Below are 14,877 nucleotides of genomic sequence, written 5' to 3' on the forward strand. Positions count from 1 at the left end.
TTAAGTTTTTTTTGGTGAAAAATTCGCCCGATAAGCCTCAGTTATGTATCCGAAGCATGGCAGAGTAGTCTCCATCGAGGCTATTTGTATTTAAACACTGAGTTCTGGTACCGATTTATCTCTGGCATCAGCAATTAGCAATGTTTAAAACACGAGCAGCAGTATTTTATCGGGATTTAAAACTGCGAGGCGCAGCCGGGTGGTTTTAGACCCGATAAAGCATGTGCTGCGAGTTTTTTTGAATGGCTTCAATAACATTTCTGGAAAATCGTGTGTCAAGAGAGTTCGTAACAATGATGCTTTTGAGAACGTTGGAAATTAGCATACGAGAAAAAAATTAAACACCCCATACTAATAAAGAGGAGGTTTTATCGGGTTTTAAAACCACTGCACGTGATGTTTTATCGACCATTTGATAGGTCAATGGGTTTATGAATTATTAATGTATTTATGAAAAACCAGTAAATATTTCAGCTTCAACGTAACTGGTGACTCGAACTGTACCGGTGCTACCAGTAAACTGATTTGTGATTACTTGTCTCCATGTAGGCGTCACTCAGTTGTCCACAGCTCCTTCGTCGATCCAGACCCTCGCCAGCCAGTCCTCTTCTCCTGCCTTGAGTGTTTATTGCATTGAACGTGTTGGTAGAGCCCAAGACGACAAGGCTAAATGTGACATGTACACTGGTGATGATTGAGTTGTCAACCCGGAAGTGGATGTTTATTTGACTGGCAGATAGGAAACGTAAATTGCCGAATAGTTAATCACGTGATGAATACGTGTTACGATGTACCATTGCCTTCCATGCTTGTTCCCAATTTTGGACTTTGGACCTTTGATTTACACGAGTCATGATCAGAATATCACTGGCTACTACTTCACAAATCGACGGCTTTTTTCTATGGTCTATACTCTTATAGACCATAAAATAACGTCATAAAATGTTCAAAACTCAAGATGAAGTGGAACCACGAGCCGCAGGCGAGTGGCTTTTCGGCCAAGTTTTTAACATTTTATAAAGTCAATTTATGGTCTAGTAGACCATAGAAAAATCGCCGTCGATTTGGTTTTGAAAATAACATGGAAAAAATTCGAGCGGAATTGGCTTTATTTTTCGTTGAGAAAGCGTGCGTTATATCTGATGTCATTTTCATTGTCTGTATACTCTTATAGACAGTAGCTACGAGCGAATAAGCGCGTGAGAATTTCCACAGTTATTGTAAAATATAGTTTTGACGAATCCACTGACTTTCAATTACTGGCCTTCCCAACAGTGTTCCTTGCCGCAACAATTGCAACAAGGGGAGTAATTTGAAAAACGCAATCAACCCGCACGAAAACGTTTTTACCCACTAGCTAATCTAACCCATACAGGAATTGAAAAAAATGAATGTTTGCTGGAACAAGTTTTTCATGTCATGGTGAAATACTTTTATGCCATAAAATCGTGCTCAAATAAACTTTAAACTTGTGAGTAGTTTCTAATTTATTATTGTGGAAGCTTGAAAATTTAAGAGGATTTTTTTAAAAGGTAAACAGAACTGGTCAAATGAACATTTTTTTGCTATTCACAGACGTTAAACAACAAGGATGCCGATTCAATTTACAGCAAATTTATTTCTTTTCGACTGTGCAGAAATTAAACTAGACCTTTTTAGTCAAGTTTTCAGTTTTATTGTATTCTTTTAACAAAACTGTGTTCAAAGCAATGTTTCGCATGGCCTTTTCCATGATGACGTCACTCAGAAATCATCTGATCCAGACCCGGACCCAGATCCCCCATTGTCTGCCTCGCACTTGCCCCAGTAGACGTTGGTTTTCATGTTGCAAGCATAGCCAGATACACAAGGACAGGCGTCCAAATTTTGCTGAAGAAAAAAATCATGCATTTGTAAAATAAGGGTGTTTAAAAGTCATAATAATTCATTCAAGATTCCTACACGTACAGGCTACTTTTGAGAAATGGTTTACAAAAAGAACAACAACGGTCTTTAACTATTTGGCAGCACAGTATAACTAATTAGCGATGGCTCTTATTATCTAACAAAGTATAGTCGACAAAAGCTTATGTTGTTATGACGCTCAACCTAGAAAACGTAATACCTGCATTCTACGTCGCATTCGCTATTCCAGAAACCGTGGCGAGTCTGGTGCGAGAGAGGCAATTGTGCGATTGTTTGTTAGCACAGCGAATACTGTGGTAGCAACTCCCTCGCTCGCGAAAAATGGCGCGCGCAGTTTTTAGCATGCGTATCTCATTTTGCCGCTGTATCTTTATAATGATGTATTTATTATCAGGTGCATCACTTCCATAAAATTCAGATGAGAGTTATTCACCTGTAATGGACACCAAGCTCCGGGCTTTCGTAGTTCTTGGCACTCTGCACTTCTTTTGCCTTTTCCCGCGCAGCACTGCCCTTTGGCGCAGTCGCCATCCTTCATACAGAAGCCCGGCTTAGGTTTACAAAATCCACCAACACAATGGTCACCGATCTTACAGTCGTAGTTGCTGAAGCACTCCTTCTTTTTGCATCGCCCTGAAAGTAGAGTTAAAAGGTAAAGTCGTACAACGAGCTTAAGTGCCTGGGCCACACGGCGGGAGCTTCACCCGGTTTCTTTCGGCATGAAGAAACTTGGAGTATTGCTACTCAAACCCCGGATGGGATGCTAGTCCACCACAGGGTTACCTCCAGTAACAATTTATACACCTTGGTGAAGAGAGACAATGTGGAGCAAGGTTTCTTGTCCAAGGATACAACACAGCAATAAGGAGATCAAACCAGCCTCTAACCAGCGTCAATCGGCCAATCGTCCGATCGAAAGTCCTCCGCCAAAAGTCCAGTAGTAATACCCGGTGATAATTTTCACCGATTTACAAAACAAAAAAAAAAACATTATGTTGGGATGTTTCTTGTTCCAAGCGTATTTTAACTAAATAAGGTACTAATGTTTTGTCATTTTTATCGAAAAGAGGGTTTGTTTTGCAGTCTGGTCTGAAAAAAGAATAGCCCGGTTGTTCGAAAGGCGATTAACGTTAATCCACGATTAAATGTTAACCGAGGTTTTTATCTCGGTTGTTAAAAGGGGTTTAAAAGCTGAATTTAAGCTAATGGTAAAGAAAAGTCAAAGTCAAAACTGAGGGACAATAATCTTTTGAAGGACCTCTGTTGATTAGTAATTAAAGTCGAATTAAAATTCACGTCAATCCAGGATTAGCTTAACCGGGCTTTGAACAACTGGGCACAGTTCTTTAATGATACAACACAGTAATATTGGACTTACTATCAACACAGGCGTATCCGCTCTTGCAGTAATTGTCGTGGTAGCAGTATGCGCTGTAATCAAAACAGATTCCGGGGGGGTAGTAACAATATTGGTTGCCAGGACAATCCCTGTGCCTAATACATTCGCGCTTCTTACACAGCCCTCCCTTGCAGACTAGGCCATAGCCGCACTGTTCTGTGTGAGAGCATCTCCTTATTCCCTTTCTGCAGGCCTGGTAATACCGGTCGCAATACTGATCTTCAGGGCAATGGTCGTTGTGTGTACAGTGTCTCTTGGCGTAGCAGTACCCGTGATAACATTTAAACGCATCTTTAAGACAGTAGGTATTGCCACACAAAAACTGAAAGAACAAAGAAACAAGTGTTACGGTACATGTTTTCAGTCAAAATAGATTTCACTCAGTTTAGGAAATATCGGAGCCTTTGCAACCGTCAAGTAAAACCCATAGGTGTTGAACACCTGCTGTTCTTTAGAATAAGAAATGAGCTTCAGTTTGCAAAGGCGCCAAAAGTAATTTCTTTAGAATTTCCTCCATTTGTTAAGCTTACGCATGTGAAATTGAGCTGTCGAAATACTATTGGCTACTGGTCTTACATCACAAATGTTCTTCAGTAAAAGCTCCAGAGTTCTGCCTGTAAGAGAATGAGTCAAGATCTGCAATAAACGCTATGCTCCTGTGAAGAAGATCTGGTCCACTTGATGTTAAAGATCCCTGAAGGTAGCAGGGCCCCTCTCGCTCAGCAACAGCGCAGTTCGACACAATGGGCTTTAAAGACGGTGCGTCCTTTTTCCTACTGCGCACACGTTCTGCGCATCCCGAGATGGCCCAAAAAGTTCGGGTTTAAAGGGGCACAATCAAGGAAATTTTGCTTTATTTTGCTGAAAACTCAAAGATTTGACAAAAACCTCTTTTGCAACATATTTTTGCTCTTACAACACCGGGGAGAAAATATTAAGGTTTTCCTCCTAGGAAAAACAAACCATAATCAATTTTTAGCGACTTTGCTAAAATACGTTGGAAGAGCTTGAAAACATTGGCCAATGTTTTCAAGTGGCAATCCACTTCCATCCTAGCCATCCGCAGCCAAACATAATTAAAAGTAGTTTCTGTGCACTAGTAGCGTTATTGTTTACAAAAATCAACCATTACTTTAATGATTCCATTGAAACAAATACGTTTTTTGGCTATTCATGGTGACACTAAAATAGGTGACACTATGCCTCTTTATAGACAGTATCTGAAAAAAGAAAAAGTTATTGGAATCTACAAAACAACAAGTGGGTAACCCGAACATTATTTAAAAATAATTAATCTTCAGTTTGGGAAAATTTCCTGCTATAAAGCTTTAATTTTCGAATTTTTGTTGATTAGTTATTTCTGAAATCTGATTAGTTACCTCCTATTTTCTTTGTAGATTCCGATAACCCTAGCTGCCCTGACTAAGATCTGCTTTTCCCGCATAGCTAAAAACCACACGCAAAAATATTCTTGTAAAGGATGTGCCATCCTCCAGGGCAAAGCGCCCAAAATTGAAGTAATCGAAGTTCTTGTTGTTGTTGTTTTCTTTTTAACCAATAGCTTAGTAGCAATAAAGGTAGAAAATGTTGAAGGCTTTCCATTTGCTAATAGAATTTCAATTCATCCACAGATACATACCACAAAGATAGGATCAGTTTTGAACTATATTAGGAAGGCAACTGCTCAGTAACTTTAATTTCGTATATTTGTTTCATCAACCATTAGACCATTGCTGTGCCGAATGAGCCGCGATACCAGCCTCGGTTGTAGAGAAACGGTTTATCAAATCCAGAGATTGTGATTCCGATCCCCACCGATTTTTTTTTTAAAGAACACTTTGAGTACTCCAGAACAGCACATTTCATTACTTATATTACCATATGACACTGCATTAAAAAACAAAAAAGAAACATACTTAACTCTAGTTAACTGCACAACAAACTAGCTACACAACTTACAATACAGCTACACCGGTACTAACATTTATACCGCTACTTTCAATACCATACTAAATACTTACAACACTTACATACTTACAATACGGTACTAACGATGTTTACAATATATACTCATAATGCTTTTTAAAACTACAAACTTAACGAACAAATTACACGTTTACACATTACTTACTGGCATATGGGGCAGCCTTGCAAAGCAATATAGCAAAAGTACCAAAAATTAAAAAATTAAATCAAAAAGGCTCAAAGGCTTATTTGCAACTTGGATTTGTGTTTTTCAATTTGAAGGTGACTCTTTAATATAGCATAATAGGCTTCCCAGAAATACTCTTCTTCTCTTCGTGACGCAGTATAGATGTAATATTTGACAATAATTAAACAGAGGTTCAAGCCAAGACGACGAGAGAGATCTTTTGTGAACCCTTATATTATTTCTTGTTCTGGTAAGGTGATTGAATTTAGGATTTTCTATTTGCCTGGTGTGGTCTCCCATTTTCTTTCAATGGCGAACGCTAAGCAGGAAATTCACGAGTTCGCACTTTAACAAACATTACAGAGTTAACTCTCTGATCCATCATTAAAGACAGAATCGTTTTATTTTCTATTCCGTACTTTCTCTTTCTTTTCATAAACTTGAACGCAATAATAATATATTTCTAGCACCGAGAGGTCTGATAGCAAGCTAAAGGTCTGACTGTGATAACTTCACAGAATGAAGCCGGTTGTACTAAAAACCATTTTTAAATACTTGTTTACCGTTGTAGTTCCTCGTTTCGACATCTTCCAAAGTTTTTAAAAAACAAAAAGTTAAGTTCCCCCTGATGTTATAACTCAATTCTCGCTCATAATTATTACACAATTAAATGGTTAATCGCTTACGTGAACGTCTTGTCTGCTGTCATCTTCCACCTTGTTGTCTCCGTATAGAGAAATAACTAAAGACAATAGTGTTGCTAACCCTAACAGAAACTGCATCTTGTAAGGAGTTAACTTCGGCTAGACGTCTACCCTTTGTGATGAATTAAAAGAATCATTCGCATTTTATACTGCTCAAACAAGCCATGTTGCCATGTTGTATAACCAGGCGAGGCGTGGTAAGGTTCAAACACTCTGTATTCTGAACAAATATTTGTGAAAATTTCAGCAGGTGTAGTCATGTTTATTTAAGTATTTTACACATTTTCTTTCATTGAAATACACAACGTTTGTCTTGATGTAAAGCGCTTTCAAAGCGGTGTCTTTGCTTTGAGCCTACCTATGAATTTTATTTAACAGTTAGGCTTCAGTAAGTGTATTTAAAAAGAAGAAATGTAGAAGCAAATTTAAACATTTAATCAGTTGGCTTCATTGTTTTTTATGTCTTAAACTCGCTTTGTGCTTATTAAAAATTAAGTGAAACAGAAAACCAGCTATTATAAGGTGAAGATCACAATCAATATACAAGACAAATTAGCTATATTCTGAGCATAAAATAATTCATGCTCTTTAAACACAGCCATAATTAACAAACCATCGTATCATCTTGTACATTTACCCATAATTCCAAGGGTACAAAACCCCTAAAATCGCCCATTAAAACTAACAGAAAAGTTTTACAAATTTCAAACCAAGGTATACACAACGTTGTTAGTACAGGGAGAAATTTAGCCAAAAATATGGCTTTCTATGTTCCAGTTGACTGTGTTAGGTTCGATAGGTATTGTGCGCGCGTTGGATATGAGATGATAGATAGCCAACGAGGCTCGTAGCGCATCATCTTATCATCATCTTCATCGTAATCATCATATCCAACAAGCACGAGTGGAAGAATTGTTTGAGTAACAATTCAAAAACTATTGCTATATCTTGCCGCTTTCACTTTGCAAGAACAACCAGAAGACAATTTAATGGTCTTAATTTCTCGGGCATGGTATAATAGCTCATATACCATGGCCATTAAGCCAATCAAATTCCAGAAATTGTATTACGCAATGATCCCTTTTTTTAATAATAATTACTGTAATGTGTAGAAGAACCATGACGATATGAAGGCAGGCCCGTAGTTGTTACAGAGTAAACCAAGACATTCGCCTCGGAAATCTTCCGAGTTCAACGTATTAAAAAAATTGAAATTTTGTATCCGGAGTAGTTGGTGGGATACTGAGCGCGCGAATGGCGAAAATTGGACGAACAACCAGCGAAATCGTGAGGGAATGGGAAAAAGGCCGCTCATAACATTTTTAACAACGTAATTTTTGACTGTGGAAAGCGCAAAGCGTCAAAACATTATTCTTTAAGCTAATAGTCTTAAGTGAAGCTTTAAGTACAGTGGTGCTATGTTATGGAACTACCTTCCCGTATTGACTAAAAAACACCGCCATAGCTGCATGAGTATATTTTTTTAGCGCGATTTATGACTATGTGGGAAAAGTTAATCTTTAACAAATTAAATGACAGGGAACTGAAATTTGGCAGATAAAAAGGTCTTATCATCCTTAACATTTCTAAGAACGAGAAGTGGTGCTATAGATCACGTGACATCACGTGATCGTTTTCTTGAAAAAGTAAAGATTTGACAGGTAGGCGACGGTTAAAAGAAAAAAAACATCAAACATAAACGCTTTTCTAATAAAGATTAAACATCTCCAGCCCTTTACGTTTGGAATGATCATCCATTGTTTGGAATGATCGTCCATTGTTCTCTAAAATTTCAACCTTTGATTGTTTATTACTCCAGTTTAAAAACTTGAGGACAGTCTTTCCAAACGTAGATTGTTCAATATTTTTAATCTACATCAAAAACGCTAATTTGTTAAACTATATAAAGAAAATTGGCTGGCTGTGTTCAAGTCCGAATAAAAATTTTATTGAATTCTTTTTAACAGGTAAATGTTCCCCATGGTCTTCTTTGTGATGACGTCACTCAGAAATCATCTGATCCAGACCCGGACCCAGATCCCCCATCGGCTGCCTCGCACTTGCCCCAGTAGATGCTGCTGGTTTTCATGTTGCAAACGTAGCCAGACACACAAGGACAGGTCTGCATGTTTTGCTGAACAAGAAGATGAAAAGTAATGGCTTTAAAATCGTTTACAATGATTTTTTTTTCTCAGACACAAAAGATCAGCTAGTCAAGATTCTTACCTACGTACAAGAAATCATTTGCAAACAGAACAAAATCAGTTGACTTTTCAAACTTTTTACAGCTGACAGTTAATTAATTTAGAACTGTCACTCAACAGAAAAGAACTGAAGGCCGAAGTAAAATGCAGCAATTGAACCATTTTAGTTACCTTTAGTTACCTTAAAAAATTTAGTAATTTAAACTCCAGAAAATTGCCAAAAACACCATAGTAAATGAGCTCATTTGCCTCAAAAACAACAAGTGGTACACCTTTACATGTACAGTTGGGAAGTTAATGCGCTTAAAGTCGTTCACGGTGCAGATTTCACCGTTATTTGTAACTGAATACAACAACTAAGCACCTTAAGTTTTGTACTTAGCAAAAAGTATCCACATTTTTTCGTATTTTGCCTTGCAAAATCAATATCGTGACCTGTGTTGTGCTTGCGCCACACAGATTATATATCTGAGGAAGTGCTCAAAATTATCAGTGATCGAGATCGTGCTTTTTTAAGACAAGCGGCCAGGAACTCTTTTCCGAGGAATTGTAAAAGAAAAACTAACAGTTCAGGGTTAGTGCTACGTGATTCGAACGGTCTTTAAAGCTTGACATGTTTGACTGGGAAGAAATCTCAGTGGGGGTCCCACAAGGCAGCGTACTGGGCCCACTATTATTCAATATATTCATGAACGATCTTGTTTACGCTGTCAAACAGAGCAGACTATCTGCGTACGCAGACGACACGCAAATATTTTTCGCCGCCAGTACACCAGAGAAAGTTGAAGAAGTGATTAATGCAGATCTTGCCCATGTCGATCAATGGTATGAGCAAAACGGCATGAGGAGAAACACTTCCAAGTACCAAGCAATCGTAATGGGAAAGACCCAGGTTAAGCCCCAGTTCCATTGCGAAGACATTGCTATTCCAATTACTGAAGATCTTGAAATGCTCGGAGTTACAGTAGATGACAAAATGAAATTTGAGAAGGACATAGGCAAAATATGCCGAAAAGTCTCCCAGCAGATTGCTGTACTTAAGCGAATGAAAAAGTTACTTCCATTCGAAACAAGAAAGTGTCTTTACCTCGCATTTATCATCCCTCATTTTAGCTACTGCTCAGAGACATGGCATTTCAGCAACAAAAGTGCCATTGCTAAGCTAGAAAAAGTTAATGAGCGTGCCCTCCGTTTTGTCTTTAACGAAAAACAAAGGCCCTACTCCGAACTACTCAACAAAATAGGTTTACCATCACTTGAGAATCAACGCCTCGCAAAAATAGTTTGCACAGTTTTTAATGCAATTAATAATGAACATGCACCAAAAAGCATAAAAGAACTGATCGGTCTTAGAAATAATAAGAGGAAGTGACATTTTAAAGCGACCAAACGCCAGCACTACAACTTATGGCCTTAAATCGTGGAGGTTTACGGCACCAAAACTCTGGAACTCATTACCTGACTCAAGCAGAACAGTGACTACTTACAAGGCTTTTAAAAACAGTATCAGAACACTAGATCTGGCAGGTCTACTATGATCGAGTGAGCTTTTCAAACAATACGAATTATTGTAGTTTTTTATATCCATTTATTTCTTCATGGCAAATTTTTGTTTTACGTATGATGATTAATTTGTATTAGAAATTTAAATTTTACCTAGTGTGCCATTTGATGTTTTTTAATTTGTGTTAGTTATTTTAATCATTTAGTGTGAAATACCTGTAAACTAGCTGGTGAGCCTAGCTTGCTGGTCTCACAAAAGCTAAGCGTATTTTCACAATAAACTGCTATCTATCAATCTCCGCGAGGAGTCTGATAACGAGTCTTGACAGTGAAGTAACTAACATGCGCATTACATTCGTCAGATAGAAAATCAAGAGATGTTTACTTGTAATGGGCACCAGGCTCCTGGCTTGCGTAACTCCTTGCACACACCACCCCATCGGCATTTTTCCGCGCAACACTGTCCCTTGGCGCAGTCGCCATCCTTCATACAGAAGCCCGGCTTAGGTTTACAAAATCCACCTTCACAATGGTCACCGATCTTACAGTCGTAGTTGTTGAAGCACTCCTTCTTTTTGCATCGCCCTGAAAGTAGAGGTAAAAGGTAAAGTCGTACAACAAGCTTACGTGACTGGTCTACATGGTGGGAGCTTCATCCTGTTTCTTTCGGTAGAAGAAACTTGGAGTATTGTTACTCCTTTCCGGGTGGGATGCTAGTCCATCACAGGGTTACCTCCAGCGGTACACCTCCAGTGACAATTTATACACCTTGGTGAAGAGAGACAATGTGGAGCAAGGTTTCTTGTCCAAGGATACAACACAGCAAGAAGGAGATCAACCCAGCCTCTAATCACCGTCAATCGGCCAGTCTTCCGATCGAAAGTCCTCCGCCAAAAGTCTAGTTGTAATACATGTTTATAATTTTCAGCGATTTGTAAACCTTTTTACTAGTGCTTATGTTGGGATGTTTGTAGTTCCAGGTGTATTTTTAACTTAACAAAGTGCTAATTTTTGCCATTTTTATCTGAAAGAGGGTTTGTTTTGCAACCTTGTCTGAAAAAGGAATATGGATGATTTTCTTGGTAGCATCGCCATCATCGTTGTCGTTATCATTTCTTCTTTTTGTTATCGTCATCATTACCATCACCATTATAATCATCATTGTCATATACCTAGAATTTCTCTCAACAACAAAAGCACTGTGATTAGTTGATTCTTGGTCACGTGCCCCTGATCAAATACAAATGTATCCCGACCGGGATACAATTCCGCAGTTGTTGCCCTCTCAGTTGTTTGTTTGCTTTGCTGTGGTTGTTGAAAGGAAAGTCTAAATATATAACAAAGCACTTAGTGTATGGTCTCTCGGGAAACTAGTTAGCTTTGATTACCTTGAGTCCTGATGTTTCCCGAGACGAAAACTAACTGTTGCCCTCGGGACCGTACATTAAGTGTATATTATCATCTTTTTCTTAGTCGTTATCACCCTTCTTGGACAAGAATATGAGTAAGATGAAATAATTATTTTATCCCAACTGAACTGCAAGTAGGGGCTTCAGATATAGCTCGCACAATGTGCCAATATGGAAGACTTCAATTTTACTGTCAGTATGTTATTTTAGTATTAGTATTATATTATATTTGTTTTGGTTGTAGAATTTAGCAGAAACCTCTTGTCGTAGGTCAGTCCTTTAATCCTTTAATGATACAACACAGTAATATTGGACTAACTATCAACACAGGCGTATCCGCTCTTGCAGTAATTGTCGTGGTAGCAGTATGCACTGTAATCAAAACAGATTCCTGGGGGGTAGTAACAATATTTGTTGCCAGGACAATCCCTGTGCCTAATACATTCGCGCTTCTTACACAGCCCTCCCTTGCAGACTAGGCCATAGCCGCACTGTTGTGTGTGAGAGCATCTCCTTATGCCCTTTCTGCAGGCCTGGTAATACCGGTCGCAGTACTGATCTTCAAGGCAATGGTCGTTGTGTGTACAGTGTCTCTTAGCGTAGCAGTACCCGTGATAACATTTAAACGCATCTTTAAGACAGTAAGTATTGCCACACACAAACTTAAAGAACAAAGAAACAAGTGTCACAGGACATTTTTCAGTAAAAATAGAGTTCACTCAGTTTAGGAAATATCGGAGCCTTTGTAACCGTCAAGTAAAACATATAGGTGTTGAACACCTGCTGTTCTTTAGAATAAGAAATGAGCTTCAGTTTGCAAAGGCGCCTAAACGGTAATTTCTCTAGAATTTCCTCCAATTGTTAAGCTTACGCAAGTGAAATTGAGTTGTCGAAATACTATTGGCTACGGTTCGTATGTCACAAATGTTCATTCTTCAGTAAAAGCTCTTGAGTTCTGCCTAAAGAGAATGATTCAAGATCTGCAATAAACGCTATGTTCCTGTGAGAAAGATCTGGTCCACTTGATGTAAAAGATCCCGGAAGTTAGCAGGGCACCTCTCGTTCAGCAACAGCGCAGTTCGACACAAGTTGCTTTAAGGAGAATGCCTCCTTTTCCTACTGCGCACACGTTCAGCGCATCCCAAGATGGTCCAAGAGGCTCGGGTTTTTAAAGTCAAAGTCATCAGTTTCAAGAAAGAAAAAGGAAAACAGGAAGAAATCCGAACATCGAAAGAAAACGGCATCCGAACATAGGAAGCGAAGGGTTTGTATAATCTTCCAATCGCTGGGAGGAAGTCCCGTTGACTGGGAATACAACCCAGAGATATTTGGCATCCCGCAAATTGACAATATTGACCAAGAGACATTATAATTACTGCGGTTTATATCACATACGGGCAAATCTGGTCTGAGGGACTTGCTTGCCTGTAAATGCTTCGTTGGGAAAGCGTAAGTGCTTGTTCAAAACCAACTCGGGTTTTAACTCAAGTTCTTGAATATATGTTTAATATTGTTGAGATAAACTGTTCATTTTTTGTACAAGGTTTTGAAGCTGTTAATAATAAATATTTCTTAAAAGATTCCAAAAATTGACTTTGATTAGCTTACATGTAATATACATTATCTTGAGTCCATGGATTGAGATCAGACCTCTCAGTTTAACTTCTAACCCCCCTACAAATGTTTAAGAAATTACATCTTACCCATCCCCCTACCCTGTGCGTTGGTTTAAGTTCAGCCCCCCCCCCCCCCCCCCCATTAATCTTAGAACCCCCTTTCCCTCCAGATAATTATTGCACAGTCCCTTAAAGGGGCACAATCAAGGGCATTTTTTCCATCAACCATTGCTCTGCCGAATGAGTTGCAAGACCAGACTCAGTTGTACAGCAACGTTTGATCAAATACAGAGGTTGTGATTTCGATCCCCACCGATTTTCTCTTTGCCTCGTGTGATCTCCCATTTCCTTACTAGGGCGAACTCTCAGTAGGAAATTCACATGTTCGCACTTAAACATACATTATACAGTTAACTCTCTGACTCATCATTAAAGACGGAATCGTTTCATTTTTTATTCCGAACTTTCTCTTTCTTTCCATAAACTTGAAGGCAATAATAATATATATCCAGCACCGAGAGGTCTGATAGCAAAGGTCTGATTGTGTGATAACTTCACAGAATGATGCCGGTTACACTAAAAACCATTTTAAAATAATTATTTACGTTTCGCGTTTCGACGTCTACCAAAAGGTTTTAGAAACAAAAAGTTAAGTTCCCCCTAATGTTATAACCCAAATTTTGCTCATAATTATTACACAATTAAATGGTTAATCGCTTACGTAACCGTCTTGTCTGCTGTCATCTTTGGTTTCTCCGGGTAGAGCAACAGCTAAAGACAAGAAGAGCGTTGTTAAACATAACAGAAACTGCATTTTGCAAGGAGTGCTTCGGAAAGACTTCTACCCTTTATCATGAAAGAAAAGAAGTATTCACATCTTATACTGCTCAAACAAGGCGAAGCGTCGTAAGGTTCAAACACTTTGTATTCTGAACAAATATTTGTGAAATTTTCAGCAGGTGAAGACTTGTTTATTTAAGTTTTTACACATTTTCTTTCATTGAGATACACAACGTTTGTCTTGATTTAAAGCGCTTTCAAAGCGGTGTCTTTGCTTTGAGCCTACCTACGAATTTTATTTAATAGTTAGGCTTCAGTAAGTGTATTTAAAAAGAAGAAATGTAGGGGCAAATTTAAATATTTTATCAGCTGGCTTCATTGTATTTTATGTCTTAAACTTGCTTTGTGCTTGTTAACAATTAAGGGAAACAGAAAACCAGCCATTATAAGGTGAAGATCACAATCATTATCTAAGACAAATTAAATATATTATGAGCATAAAATAAGTCAAGATCTTTGAACACAGCCATAATTACTGACAATCAACCAAATCTACTGGTACATCCGGATCCGGAGTAGTTGGGCGCACGAAAGGCGAAAATTGGACGAACAAGCAGGGAATGGGAAAAAGGCCGCTCATAACATTTTTAACAACGTAATTTTTGACTGCAGATTATGAATCTTTTGCGTCTGCAAAGCGTCAAAACATGATTCTTTAAACTAATACTCTTAAGGGAAGCTTTAAGTACAGTGGTGCTATGTTATAATAATAATAATAATAATAATAATAATATTAATAATAATAATAATAATAATAATAATAATAATAACAATAATATTTCGCCATGATCGATGATGCCGTCGTGATCCATTAAAAGAAACTGGGGTAAACAAAGAACTGGCTATCATGCTGTAAGTGATTTTAACTCGCTGGACAAAACTATACGAGCCTCTGATAATGTAAATATTTTGAAGCGTCAGATTTTTAATTCATTGATTTAAGCATGGAACAAAGAACTGGCTATCATGCTGTAAGTGATTTTAACTCGCTGGACAAAACTATACGAGCCTCTGATAATGTAAATATTTTGAAGCGTCAGATTTTTAATTCATTGATTTAAGTTTTGTATTACACATAAGATACATTAGTTTTTAGTAGCATCTTTTAGCATTTTTATTCATTGTAAATTTTTAATTTTTAATTT

The 14,877-nt window shown here is 38.1% G+C and overlaps 1 protein-coding gene and 1 long non-coding RNA gene across 2 annotated transcripts; both read right to left on the minus strand.

Annotated features, from left to right (window-relative positions):
• Window positions 1–1,743: 1,743 nt before the first annotated feature.
• On the minus strand, window positions 1,744–3,916 carry LOC146457344 (uncharacterized). Its single transcript, XR_014858510.1, has 3 exons — window positions 3,284–3,916; window positions 2,339–2,538; window positions 1,744–1,869 (listed from the first exon to the last, which is right to left on the minus strand). It is a non-coding gene; the product is annotated as an uncharacterized LOC146457344 (long non-coding RNA).
• Window positions 3,917–8,088: 4,172 nt separating this feature from the next.
• On the minus strand, window positions 8,089–13,706 carry LOC146457345 (uncharacterized). Its single transcript, XM_085092132.1, has 4 exons — window positions 13,614–13,706; window positions 11,596–11,938; window positions 10,253–10,452; window positions 8,089–8,294 (listed from the first exon to the last, which is right to left on the minus strand). Exons 1-4 carry the CDS (start codon window positions 13,704–13,706, stop codon window positions 8,166–8,168), a joined length of 765 nt encoding a protein of 254 aa, XP_084948258.1. The 3' UTR covers window positions 8,089–8,165.
• Between the last annotated feature and the right edge of the window lie 1,171 nt (window positions 13,707–14,877).

This window comes from Pavona decussata, unplaced genomic scaffold (assembly GCF_977016875.1).
Source record: "Pavona decussata unplaced genomic scaffold, jaPavDecu1.1 SCAFFOLD_244, whole genome shotgun sequence".
NCBI classification, from domain to species: Eukaryota; Metazoa; Cnidaria; class Anthozoa; order Scleractinia; family Agariciidae; genus Pavona; species Pavona decussata.

Coding starts and splice junctions, on each gene's coding strand:
- LOC146457345 (XM_085092132.1), bottom strand. CDS start 13,706: ATGCAGTTTCTGTTATGTTTAACAACGCTCTTCTTGTCTTTAGCTGTT. Junction 10,453..11,595: donor CGGATACGCCTGTGTTGATA/GTTAGTCCAATA, acceptor CTCTACTTTCAG/GGCGATGCAAAAAGAAGGAG. Junction 8,295..10,252: donor GAGCCTGGTGCCCATTACAA/GTAAACATCTCT, acceptor CTTCTTGTTCAG/CAAAACATGCAGACCTGTCC.